Raw genomic sequence first — 12,967 nt, 5'->3', positions numbered from 1 at the left:
GTCATCTCGTCACTGTGTCCAAGATGGGTTGAGAGGCTCTGAGAAAAAATCGTTTTTATTATACATTACTTGGATATTAAAATAAACAAACAGATGGGACAGGAAGGAGGGAAGGGAGGGAGGAAGGAAGGAAGAAGAAATTTTGCTATTAGGTCGAAGTAAATGTTGAGAACATAAACTTATCACAAACTTAGGAAAAGACTGATCCGGGGCCCCTGGTGGGGCGGGGGGGGGGGGGGGCGGTGCTCAGTTAAGCACGTGGCTCTCGATTGCCGCTCAGGTCATGATTTCACTGTTTGTGAGTTCGAGCCCCCTATCAGGCTGTGCGCTAACAGTGCCCAGCCTGGTTGGGGTTCTCTTTCTCTCCCTCCCTCTCCGCCCCTCCCCTACTCACGCAGGCACACACACTCATTCTCCCAAAATAAATAAACAAACTTCCAAAAAACACAGACTGATTATTCTGTAGCCAGGCCAGCAGCCACCAACTCAATCTATCAGCGATAACTGTTTTCAAGGCAATGAATCACTGTCAACCCCTGCCTTTGGAAGGTCAGCCAGTCAGACACGGGTTCGCTCCAACAAACAGGCCCCTGAGCGCCACCAACCAGTCTCTCCCAAACAGTCACGCTTCCACAGATCGTGTCCACAGATCCACAGATCCTCGTCCTCGCTTCCCTGAGCCCCTTCCCCCAAAACATCATCCACCCCTCAGCTCTCTCAGGGGCCGGTGCCTTACCAACCCAGCTCCCTCCCCAAATGAGTTTTGGCTCTGTGTTTCAAGAAGTGGGTGGTGGTTTCACCATCCTTTGAGAAAGCCCCTTCATCGAATCTCAAACACCTCAATTTCATTTTTTGCTGGGATTACATTTTTGATTCATTTTCCATTGCTGATATTCTTGCGTGTCGGATGCGGCGGTGTGGCCTTCACAACCATACGGTTTTGTCATAAGCAGTGACTCGGGTAGGCCTCGGTTCCTTTGTACCGTGTGTTAACCAGATTCGGCAAAGTACCGACACACTCTGATGGAAAAGTTTCATCCATTCACTCCACGAATATCTACCGAATGCCTGCTGTATGTTCAAAACTGTTGTTGGTCTTAGAGATCCAGAGAACAAAACAAAGCAAAACAAAACCTGTTTCCATGGAAGGAAATTCTGGTGGAAGCAAACTGGCAGCTTTTTAAAAAGGAAAGTACGCACTGTGTCTAACTTGATTTTTTAACAATAAGAAATGTCAACTTCAACAGTGTTGAGAGGCAGCGCAGAGAGGCGGGCACAATCAGGTACATGAAGCACAGAAGGGCCACGCAGAAAGGGACAAGGGCATGGGCACTCGGATGGTCACACGTCTCTCCAGCGCCAACCCCTGGCTTTGCGCCCTGGTTCTCTTCACTGAAATTTCCGTCTCAAGGCTTTAAGCCACTTTTTCTCAAGTTGCTGGTTTTTTTCCCCCCACCACCCCCCTTGGAAAGGGGGACAAAGAAGGTAGGTGTCTCTGCTGAGGATTTGGAAGTAAAGTCAACTTTAGTCTCAATTTTATGTTGGAGAGGCTGTTTCCAGCCCAAGAACGGGTGCCTTTCCTGGACCGTTTGGGGATCAAACCCACGACGTCGGGCTGTCGGCGCCACATTCTGCCCGCCTGAGCCAACCAGCCACCTGGCCAGACCTCCTTTTTACTTAAAAGGGTAAAAAGGGTGTTGACGTGCTTGTGTCTCTTTAAAACTAAAGGAAATCCTTCTTCTTCTCCAAAGGAGGCTTTTTTAAGAGAGGTGAGACTGGGGGGCAGTGATAAGGTGATAAGACAGACGGGGAGACCAGGAAGCAGACAGGGTGAGACCTGGACAGAGAGTCACTCAAGTAGAGAAGACGACAGCGGGTGAGGGACGGAGGAACAAAGAGAGGGCAAGGTGGGGCAGCGGGGCGACCAAGGGGCTGAGGGAGGGGGCAGGGCGAGGTCCCTGCGTGGAGACCCAGAGACCAGAGGCCAGAACGCAGACTAAGGCATAGAGAGGGGGAGGCTGAGGGACGGCTGGAGGGAAAGTCACGGGACAGAGAGGGAAACTGGATATTCAGGCACCACACCCGCAGGCCCCGTGTACAGATGGCGTCCCTGCCCCGCTGTACTGGTTCTCACAGACGCCTGTCCCCGGAGAGGCATCTGGAAAGAAACCCGAGCTCCCACTGAAAGGCCACAGCCTCAAAGTCCAGCCCCAGAACACGATAAAGGTCCTGAGTGGGCGGGGGAACAGAGCGCGGAGGAGCGGACAGCATGGCCGGCAGGCCCGGCCCCCCACGCCTGGGCCCTCTGCTCCTGCTCTCCCTCTGGGGGTCCTCGGCTCCGGGTAGGAAGAGGCCGCGGGTCAGGCAGGGGCTCCTGCGGGGGCCCGGCTGACTCCCTCCCTGTCTGTGTCCCACAGCCCCCCTCCTCAGGCGCCTGGCTGAGCACATTGAGCGGTTTCAGGAGGGCTCCGGCCCGGGCCTGGGTTTCGGCCCAAATGCATCGGTCCCCCCAAAACAAGGCTGGCTGGGGCAGCCACTGGACCCCTTCAACACATCCGACCAGCGATCTTTCCTGCAGGTGAGGCCGGGGGGGGGGGGGGGGGCTGACGCTTTCTTCCCCAGCTCTATCTACCCTCAGTCTCTGTGTCTCTGGGCCCCACGGGCTCATCCTGTGCCCGCTGCCCGTGCCCCTGTGGCCTCCGGTCAGCCCCTCTGGTCCTTAGTGTGCCCTTGATCCCCGGGCCCCCCTTTCCTTCTTCAGCCTCCACTTCCCTTGTCCCTCAGGCGCCGTCTTTGACCCCCTTCTCCCTGTCCTTCGACCGAACAGCAAATCCACCACCAACACGTAGGGCTCAATACGTAGCAGAAATGGGGACCAGCTTTGGAAGCAGACCTACCTCACGAGAGGAACTGGAAGGGATCTGATGGATGAACACTTGCCCCATTTTTCACACCTCCTGTGTGCACAGTGTGTGCAGGTCAGCTCCCCCAGGCCCTGCTTCCAAATTGGTCTGCACCCGTCACTTATCCTCGGCTTAGCGTTTCCATATACAGCCAGGGCCCCCGCCGCTGGCCAGTGTCCTGGACCCTGGGGACACAAGGGTAAAAATGTCGATGAACTATCTGCTCCTACAGACCTTGCATTCTAGCTGAAGAGACTAACAGGAGAGAAAGGAACATAACTACACAAGCCGAGTTCACACACTACTAAGTATATAAAGGAAGACCCATAAGGGAGAGAGACCGCGGCGAACTGGGAATACAGAACAGGTCAGAACTCTCAATCCTCATCTTCTTCTCCACCCCACCTCTCAGCGGTACTGGGTGAATGACCAACACTGGGCCAGCCGGCATGGACCCGTGTTCCTGCATCTGGGGGGCGAGGGCAGCCTCAGGCCTGGCTCAGTGACGAGAGGTAAGAAGCAAGGCTGGGAAGCTGGCTGGGGCCGGGAAGGGCGCCCCTTGTTGTCGTGCGGTGAGGTGGGAGGGCTGTAACCCCCTGATGAAGTTTTGGGGTGATGGTGAGGTTCGCGGGGTCCGGAACCCACGGCCAGGACAGAATTGTTGAAGACGTCTTTGGTGCAAAAAGGTGACTTTATTGAAGTGCGGGGACAGGACCCGTGGGCGGGGAGAACTGTACCGGGGTCGTGTAGAAGGGCTGGTTGTACGCCATGGACTTGGGGGAGGTGAAGTCAAAAGGGAAGTTTCCAAAGAGACTTTCACAAGCTCAAGACTTACCGGAGGCCCAGCTGTGGTCAAGCTAAGGTTGTTTCTCCCTCTGGCAAAGCATTAACATAAGACAGCAGGGACTTCCCGGACTTCAGGCTATTGATGGGGTTGCCTTTTTCTCGTAAACTGGTGGAGGCTCTTATTTTTTCTCCTTTCCTGTTCTGGGGTAGCCTGGAGTGTCCAGGGACTAAGACACAGATCCCACCTTGAGGGTGGGGGTGCCCGGAGGCTGCACTCTGCCCTCAGGTGGCCCCGCGCTCCCTCATCACCCCAACCGGACACTCTTCACAGGGCACCCCGCAGCCCTGGCCCCAGCCTGGGGGGCCCTCGTGATAGGCCTGGAGCACAGATTTTATGGCCTGAGTATACCTGCCGGGGGCCTGGACGTGGCCCAGCTCCGCTTCCTGTCCAGCCGCCACGCGTGAGTGAGGGTGGGGGAGTGTTCGGGGTCATGGCGCCGAGGCCGTCTGTATCCGGGCACCTCTGCCTCTGGGTGGCTCTCCGCCACTGCCCAAGGTCGACCTCCGGGTCTCTGGTCCACGTTTCCTTCGCTCTTTCAGCGTCTTATTCTCTCTCTGTCTCTGGGTCCCTGTCCCTCCCTCTCTTTCTCTCCGGCCACATTTTCATCTCTTCCTGCGTCACTGCAGCCTCCCGGTCCAGACCAGCAGCATCTGGATGACACAGCCTCCCCACTGGTCTTCGGTTTCTGCCCTTGAGCCCGTCAGCGTATTGTACACACGAAGCTACAGTGACTGGTAGAGCATAGACCAGACCACCCTCTCCCAGCTCACATCCCCCAGGGTCTCCCATCTGCCTCACAGTCAAGTCAAAATCTTCACAGGGGCCACGAGGTCCTACTGGCTCTGGGTCCCCGTTACTTCTCTGGCCCCCACTTCCGCACACTCACTGGGCTCCAGCGACGCCCGCGTCCTTGCTGCTCTGAAGGCTTACAGGCACACTGCTGCCTTGAGCCTTTTTCTCTCTGCGGGGAGCGCCCCCCCCCCCCCTATTTGTATGGCTGTCTCCCTCACCTCCTTCCCTGGACGCTCTTCCCAGACCCCAGTGCGTCCCACCTGCTTTGCCGTCGGCCCCAGGACTTACCTCTCCTGGTCTCCGGCTGTGTCAGTCTCGGCCTTTCTCGGTCTCACTCTCGCCTCTGTCATCTCTATCTCCACCTCTGTCTCTGTGCCTCCCCGCTTCTCTGTCTCCCCACGTTTTCACAAGCTGTACGGGGTTCTAAGTGCCCTAGGAAGGCACTAACTGCAGCCTACTTCGGAAAGTCCGGAAGACACGGAAACACCTAGAAAAGAGGATGTAGCCACATGGCAACATGTCCCTTTCTGACGGTGTCTCCTCTTCCTCCAGCGCCCCCAGCCCTCCCCGTATCCCCCAGGTTTCTGCCCGCGCTGCCTGGGAGACCCTTCCTCCCCCCTATAGCCCGCAGTGAGGAGGGTGGAGGCTTGGCGGCGGTGGGGGGGGGGTTCCTCTGGCCCAGGTGCGCACTTGCTGAGATCAGGCTCACACACACCGGTGACAAGAGCCCTGGCTTCTGGCCAGACCCCCCCCCCCCGCCCCATTCGGGTCTCTGGACCCCCACCCGTGCAGCGGCGGGGGGTGCATCCTCGGGGATTCCCGGCGAGGAGGGCCCACCGACCTCCCCGCTGCCCCTAGGCTGGCTGACGTGGCCTCCGCCCGCCTCGCACTCGGCCGCCTCTTCAACGTCTCCTCCTCCAGCCCCTGGATCTGCTTTGGAGGCTCCTACGCCGGCTCCCTGGCCGCCTGGGCCCGGCTCAAGGTCCCCGGGACTCTCCGGGCGGGCTGGGGTGGGTCCCGGTCTCAGGCGGCAAGGGCACCCCCGCCCCCCAGGCGCCCCCCACACACTCCTGCCCCCCGCCGAAGGGCTTTCCGCAAGCTGTCGTCTCCAGGGTCCACGTGTAGAGGGGAGGGACTCGCCCCCGACCGCAGTGCAGGCGGTGACACGGGGGCGGCGGGGATGGGGTTCTAGGACCTGGGCCCCCCAGGCTGACGACGGCTGTCCTCCCTCAGTTCCCCCACCTCATCTTCGCCTCCGTCGCCTCCTCTGCTCCGGTGCGGGCCGTGCTGGATTTTTCCGAGTACAACGAGGTGAGGGCGGCGGGCGGCGGGTGCGGGGTGGGGGGGGGGGGGCCTTGGTGCAGGGAGTCCCCTGAAACCTCCTCCCGCGCTCCCTCCACAGGTGGTGTCCCGAAGTCTGACGAGCGCGGCCGTCGGCGGCTCCCCGGAGGTAGCACGTGGGGCCAGTCCGCGGGGGTATGGGGACGGGAGAACTTGGAAGGGGGGGCAGAGAAAACCGGGGGAGCTGGCAAGGTGGCCGGGTCTGAGAGAGGACCGAGACCGGGAAGGTGGGCGGATTTGGGGACGTGGGATGGGGCGGGGCCCGGCGGGGTCGACCCTAACAGGAGGGCGAGGCTCTGCGGGGGGCGGGACCAAGGGGGGACGACCCTATCAGAAGGGCGAGACTCAGCGCGGGGCGGGGCCACCTCATAAATGGGCCGAGGCTCAGCGTGGGGCGGGGCCCGGGGTGACGACCCTATCAGGAGAGCGAGGCTGGGCGCGGGGCGGGGCCTAAGGGGACAACCCTATCAGAGGGGCGAGGCTCCTCCAGGGGCGGGGCCCGGGGAGGTGGTCGGGAGGAGCACGGTCAGGGGGCGGGGCCTCGGGCGGGACCTCTGAGGAAGTGGGGCGCTGGGGGGAAGGACTCGGGGTCCTGGGCCGGTGAAGGCGAGGCCCGGGACCCCGAGTCCTCGCCAATGCGGCCCCTCGCTCCCCGCAGTGCCGGGCGGCGGCGGCCGCAGCCTTCGCGGACGTGGAGCGGCGGCTGCTCGCGGGCGGGGCGGCTCGCGCGGCGCTGCGGGCGGAGCTGGGCGCCTGCGCGCCACTGGGTCGCGCGGAGGACCGGGCGGAGCTGCTGGGGGCGCTGCAGGCCCTGGTGGGGGGCGCCGCGCAGTACGACGCGCAGGCGGGAGCGCCGCTGAGCGTGCGGCGGCTGTGCGGGCTCCTCCTGGAAGGCGGGGGCAACCGCAGCCGCTCCGCGCCCTACCGCGGGCTCCGGCGGGCAGTGCAGGTGAGCGGCCTGGGAGAGTCCGCCGGCGGGGCGCCTGCTCCGCCGCGTGTCCTGCGGTGGGCGTGACCCCTTCTGACCTTGGTCTCCCTGTCTGTGAAGGGGGGTGACGCCTCAGGGCCGGGGGAGGTGCGGAGAAGCCGGTCAGGGGAAGCGCGCGCTCTGCAGGTGTTAGCGACTACGACCGGTCCCTATTTTGCGCTTCCTGTTCGGTCCCCTCCCGGACCTGCAGCGGAGTCTAGCGCACAGCAGGTGCTCCGGTAGCGTTGACGGAAGAAAGAAGCCCTGGGGACATAGCGTCCCTAGAGACCGAGATTCCAGCCTCGGGATCCACGGCTAGAAACGGCTGTTCCAAGAGATGGTCACACGCCCAGGGTCTCACAGTCACCTAGTGCCTTCACCTCTAACCCACAGGGACCCAGGCACCCACTCGCCCTGACCCCCGACTCCCAGGAGAACTCTGTAGCTCTTCTGACCTCTGACCTTTGACTTGTAGGGACCTGTGTATGCTTTCAGGCCCTGGGCCCTGACTCTCAGGGACAGGAGTAATGTGTGTGTGTGTGTATTGTCCCCTAGGTCGTCATGCACAGCCTGGGCCAGAGGTGTCTAAGCTTTTCCCGAGCAGAGACAGTGGCACAGCTGAAGGTCACAGAGTCCCAAGTGTCCGGTGTGGGCGACCGCCAGTGGTTGTACCAGACTTGTACTGAGTTCGGCTTCTGTGAGTGACCCGCCCACCCCTCACCCCTGAAACGTACATTCTGCACTGTGCCCGGACAGGCTGTCTCACACGTGGTCTGGACTTGTTTCCATTTCCATAGGACCCTGGCCACACTGCTGGGCCTGGTTTTACCCATAGGTGTGGGGCTGGAAGGTACATAGCTGTACTAGAGTGTGCCAGAATCCCTCACGCACACAGTCCTCACATGAGTGATATGTGTCCCTGTCCCAGGAGTGGCCCCACTCTCTCCCTGGTCACTGGCCTAGAAACCCTAGCACATTTTACATGCCTCCTTCCCTTTGTCCCATAGCCTGTCAGCCACTGAGTCCTGCCCACTCTTCATCCTGGACAGCCCTCCGGTTCACCCCAACCCCCTTTCTCTTCCCAGCTCTGCCGCCCTGGTAGAGGCCCCCATCCGCTCCTGCCTGGATCCCTGACCCCACCTCCTCTCTGGTCTCCAGGCCTTCATTTCACCCCTACAATCCAATTTCCTCACCGAGAGAGCTTTTTCTAAATATGACCTTGTCCTTCCTCCCATGGCTTCTCAGTGACCCTTGGGCAGGGTTGCCACATACAATACAGGAAGCCCAGTTACATGTGAATTTGAGAAAACTTTTTTTTTTAGTGTGTGTCCCAAATATTGCATGAGACGTACTAAAAAAAGTATTTGTTACCTGAAATTCAAATTGAACTGGACATCCTGTAATTTCGTTTGCTAATCTGGGTCCTCTACTCCAGAGTTAAGTTCAAATCCTTTCCCATCTCCTGCAGGCAATGAAGATATGGTTTAAAGCAAAGCGTTCAAATTCCAGCTCTATTTCATAGCTATGTGATCTTGGGCAAATAACCTAAGCTCTCTCTCTGTGCCTTAGTTTCCACGTGTGTATAATGGGAATAACAGTAGTGCCTCTCATAAGGTTGTTTCCAGGATTAAAGGAGGTAATATCTGTAACATGCTAAGAATAACACTGGTATACAGTGAGTTCTCCCTAAGTAGTAATTATTGTTACTTCTACAAGACTACACATTTCGACCCTCAAATACACCAGTTTTCCTAACACCTCAGGAACTTTGCACATACTGTTCACTTTGCTTGGATTACTCATCTTCCTCTCGTCACACAGTTTACTCATCTTCAAGTCTCAATACAAGATGCCCCCTCCTCAGGAAGCCTTACCTGATTGCTGGAGAGAGGTCCGCCTCCTGGCCTCCCCTACCACCCCCCTCAACTGCTCTGTGTTTTTTCTCATTAGCACTTTGCAATCTCATCCTACAGACCCGGTTGCCCATCTCCCCCTGTGCACTGCGAGCCCTGTGACAACAGAGCCTGGGACCGTCTTGCGTTCCCAGTACCGGTCGCCATGTATGTGAGCATACAATAGGTGCTCCATGCCTGGTGAAGAAAGGAATGACTGAATGTGAGGCTAAGGGAGTTAGATTTAGCCTGGGGGCACGGGGGAGGTAAGGATTTTAAGCAAGGGAGACGTGGTCCAATTTGTGCTTTAAGTTCCTACGCTCCCTTGTCTCTCTGGACCTGTGCGCCTGCTCTCTCCCCTGTTCAGGCTGCTTTTTCTTTTCTGTCTTCCTCACTCCTGAAGGTTTTATCCCTGGCAGGTTCCTGTCTTGGAGCCTCTCATGCCAACTGGGATTCCTCCCACCCCAGGTCTTTTTCCCTCCCAGCCATGACCAGTCTGGGCTGTCACTGTGGGTGGGGTCTCTCTGACAGGATTGTGAGCTCACCGGAGGGAGGGTATGGGGCTGCTTGGGTCATCACCAGGGGAGACTCTATGGTGACGATTAAAGGCTGTATGCCCCATGCTTACAGATGTCTCCCCCCACAGATGTCACCTGTGAGGACCCCAGCTGCCCCTTCTCCCGGGTCCCGGCACTGCCCTCCCAGCTAGAGCTCTGCCAGCAGGTGTTCGGGCTCTCCACCTCCTCCGTAGCCCAGGCCGTGACCCAGACCAACTCCTACTACGGCGGCCAGACCCCGGGGGCCACCCGGGTGCTGTTCGTTAATGGTGAGCGTCCCTCGGCGCCTGAGCCCCGGGTGGGCACCTAACCCCGGCGTGGCATGCCATCCTTCCTTTCTTTCCAGGGGACACAGACCCCTGGCACGCGCTAAGCGTAACACAAGCCTCGGGACCGTCGGCGTCGGCCCTTCTCATCCCCGGAGCCTCCCACTGCATGGACATGGCCCCCGAGAGGCCGTCAGACTCCCCCAGCCTCCGCCGGGGGCGCCAGGTAAGAGGGCGGCCGCGCTGGGTCAGTCGCATTCGTTTGCGCGTTAATTTGCCTGCCCCTGCCCTGCACTGCCGGAGTCTGACTTCCAGAATTGTCCCCTCCCCAGAGCATCTCCCAGCGGCTGCAGACCTGGCTCGGGCCGGCACAGCGGAGCCAGGCCAGGGGTGGGGACCGAGGGCCCGGACCCTCGCCACTCCCTGCGCGGCCACCTCCTTCCCGGACGTGTCCTCTGGACGGGAGAAGGGAGCTTGTTTGGAAAGAGGGGGTTGCCAGGAATCGGGCTTCAGCTTCTGATTCGCACACAGACTCGTTGCTGCAGACCCCTCACTCCCGAGAGTGGATGGCAGGATAAGGGGAGGAGTATTCTTGTCGTGCCTCTTGGCATCTTCTTTTCCTTTGTAGGGAGCATTTGATTCATTGTTTCGTGGCTGTCTCTTTTATTGTGTAAAGTACCTTAACGTAAACCTCTTTGTGTAACATAGTTCGGGAACGATCTCCCACTGACTTATTTTTTGTCCTCCTTTCAAAAGCACAGCAACCTTGGTAGGTTCTTCGGGTCCCAAAGGGACAGGGAGTCAGCTTCCATCTCGGTCTGTTCGGGCTGCGATAACAGAACCCTGTGGATTGGGTGGCTTATAAACGACAGATACTGATATTTATCTCACGAGGTTCTGGACACTGGGAAGCGTGACATCAGGGCACCGGAAAATCAGGTGTCTGGGGAGACCTCGCTTCCGGGTTCTCACTCAGCCGGCTTCTCTCTGGGGCGGGGGAGGGGCAGAGAGCGGGAGAGAGAAGCCCAAGCAGGCTTCACATCAGCTCGTCAGCTCGGAGCTGGACCCCGGGGCGGGGCCAACCTCACCAGCAGGAGGTCATGACTTGAGCCGAAATCAAGAGTCAGGGCACTTAACTGACGTTGCCGGCCGGGCGCCCCAAGGAATATTGGTATTTTAAGTCAGGTGTCAAATGTGCTGCAGCTCAAATCCTGCTCGGCTCCTGGGCTGGGTGCCCTGCTGAGCGAGCCCCTCCCTCCCCGCTCAGGCCCTGTCCCTGCTTCTCACTGCCCCCTCTTCCTCAGGCTCTTGCTTTCTCCTGGTCTCTGTCTCTGTCTGTCCCCCAGCCGGTCTCCTGTTTCTCTGAATATCCTCATTTCCATCTGTCTGTGGGTCATTCTGTCCCCCCGTTTATTTCTGTGCTGCAGTCTGTGTCTGTGGTGTCCTGTCTCTCAGTCAGTGTCCCTCTTCGCCGCCTCTCTAGGTTGTCTGCCCCGGCTAGCTCCCCAGCGGCCGGTGTCTGCCTTTCCTCCTCCGTCTCTGCCTCAGTTTCCCTCTCTTCAGATTCTCCCTGTCTCTCCTCGCTGCCTTCTCTGTCTCTGAGACCTTTTCGGTCTCTCCCCTGCCATTTAATCTTCGTGCTTCTGCCTCCGGCTCTTAATCTCCTTCCCAGCCCTTCCCTCACCGCCGTTTCCCACAGTTCCACACCTCCAGCTTCCCGCCCTGGGGGTCTAGGGCCCTGGTCCAGCCTTCACGATAGGGGAGCCCCAGGCTCTGGGGGGGGGTGCGCCCACCCTCAGGGGTGTCTGCTGAGCCTTGGTTCACTCGGAGCGCGGCCTTGGGAACAGGAAGTAGCGAGTCAGGGAGGCAAGTGCCGCTGGGGGGCTGGGGAGGGCAGGGGGAGACAAGTCAGGACGAGGTTTGGGGTTGGTAAGAGAAGCCACAAGCCCGCAGTCCTGTGAGGAAGTCCCTGCTCGCCTGTCTGGACTCTGAACCCTGAGTCCTGACTGTCCCCGCTGACCCCCCTAACCCCAGCTCCGTTCACCGGGTCCTCCCTGTGGGGACAGCCCCAAGCTGAGGCCTAGCGTGTATGTTTACACGAGCTCCGAGGCCTGACACATGGAGGGTGCTCGGTGCCCGTGGGGGATGAAAGAACCAGGTCTAACGTCAGCGCTTCCCATGCTTTGCCGGATGCAGCTGCTCGCACTCTCTTCTGCAAACGTCTTCTCAGCCTGCCGTCTGAATGGACCTGGCTTTGGTGCCCGGCTCCCTTCTCGAGCATTCTCAGAGCTCCCCCAGCGGTGAGTGCGGCACCAGGCTGAGCTGCCCTTGTGCCGAGATCCTCGTTCCCTCTGGGCACGGGTCTGCGGCGGCCCGCGCACCAGGCTGGGCCACCTCAGTTGACTCAGCTGAGACTCTGATGAGACTGCCGGGCGAACAGCAGTACTGTCTGTGTGGGTCTGTATTAGGGAAGGATGGAGAATTCTGAGGTACTCTCCCTTCCTGGTGTCCTTGGCCCATACTTGGCCCCTACTACCCCTTCTCTACCTGCAAACCACGATGATTCTTGCAAAAGGTAAATCAGGTCACCTCTGCTTAAAAGCCTCCGCGCTTCCCATTAGAACTAGAATAAGGTTGGAATTCTTCCCCCGGGGCTACGAGGCCCTTCGGCCTTTGGCTTTTGACCCTTTGCACTCAACTCCCACTACTCCCCACACTGCAGGCCAACCACTTGGCCTCCTCGTTTACTTCAGATCTAAAGCTGATTCCTACTTCAAGTCCTCGCATTTGCTGTTCCCTCTGCCAGGAGGTGGTTCCCTTCAATGACCTTTAAATGACTGACTCCTTCTTAACATTCAGGCTCCACTCCAATGTCACCTCCAGGAGGCCTTTCCTGACTGCCTCTGTGTCCCAGTCACTCCCTGTCACATTACCTGTTTTACGTGCTTCCCAGCCACAAGCACCACCTGAAATTACCTTGTTTTATTTTCTTTCTAATTCGGCCCCCTCTGTACTAGAATGCGCTGTCCCTGAGCCAGGGGACGGTGCTCTCCTGGTAAACACACCCCTGTGAGTTCTGCGTTTCACAACCTGTGCCGTTTTCACCCGAACTTGGTTCTCCAGAAGCTCAGCGGTCTACCAGATCAAAGATCGCAAAGCACTTCTCAGGACCAGGAGGGCTGGTAAATTTGTGGTCCACCCACCTGTGACTTTGATTTACCGGTTATGCGCTATATCCTAGAAAACACTTGAATTCGAATGAGGATAAACAGTTCCGAGGAACGTAGAAACATTGCATTCTGAGGGTCCCTGGTTTGTGCCACACACACTCCCCCAGGAAGCGGGACCCAGTGGGGCTTCTCACCTTCTCTGGGGGTTTGTGGGCTGGCGCGGGTGCAGCAT

General features: G+C 58.9%; 1 protein-coding gene across 1 annotated transcript; it reads left to right on the top strand.

The window, feature by feature from the left end:
• Window positions 1-2,269: 2,269 nt before the first annotated feature.
• Window positions 2,270-10,272, top strand: PRSS16 (serine protease 16). Its single transcript, XM_030316852.1, has 12 exons — window positions 2,270-2,342; window positions 2,418-2,578; window positions 3,316-3,415; window positions 4,021-4,150; window positions 5,401-5,524; window positions 5,776-5,853; window positions 5,945-5,992; window positions 6,542-6,832; window positions 7,406-7,547; window positions 9,389-9,568; window positions 9,646-9,791; window positions 9,898-10,272. Exons 1-12 carry the CDS (start codon window positions 2,270-2,272, stop codon window positions 10,141-10,143), a joined length of 1,719 nt encoding a protein of 572 aa, XP_030172712.1. The 3' UTR covers window positions 10,144-10,272.
• Window positions 10,273-12,967: the final 2,695 nt, after the last annotated feature.

Source organism: Lynx canadensis, chromosome B2, assembly GCF_007474595.2.
Source record: "Lynx canadensis isolate LIC74 chromosome B2, mLynCan4.pri.v2, whole genome shotgun sequence".
NCBI classification, from domain to species: Eukaryota; Metazoa; Chordata; class Mammalia; order Carnivora; family Felidae; genus Lynx; species Lynx canadensis.
Note: the sequence above shows the minus strand (reverse complement) of the source record. Positions and strands in the feature narration are given on the sequence as shown.

Bases quoted from the DNA above. Each gene is read 5' to 3' on its own strand.
- PRSS16 (XM_030316852.1), top strand. From the start codon at position 2,270: ATGGCCGGCAGGCCCGGCCCCCCACGCCTGGGCCCTCTGCTCCTGCTC. The intron at 4,151-5,400 runs GTGAGTGAGGGT...CGCTGCCCCTAG, and splicing joins TTCCTGTCCAGCCGCCACGC to GCTGGCTGACGTGGCCTCCG. The intron at 5,993-6,541 runs GTAGCACGTGGG...CGCTCCCCGCAG, and splicing joins CCGTCGGCGGCTCCCCGGAG to TGCCGGGCGGCGGCGGCCGC.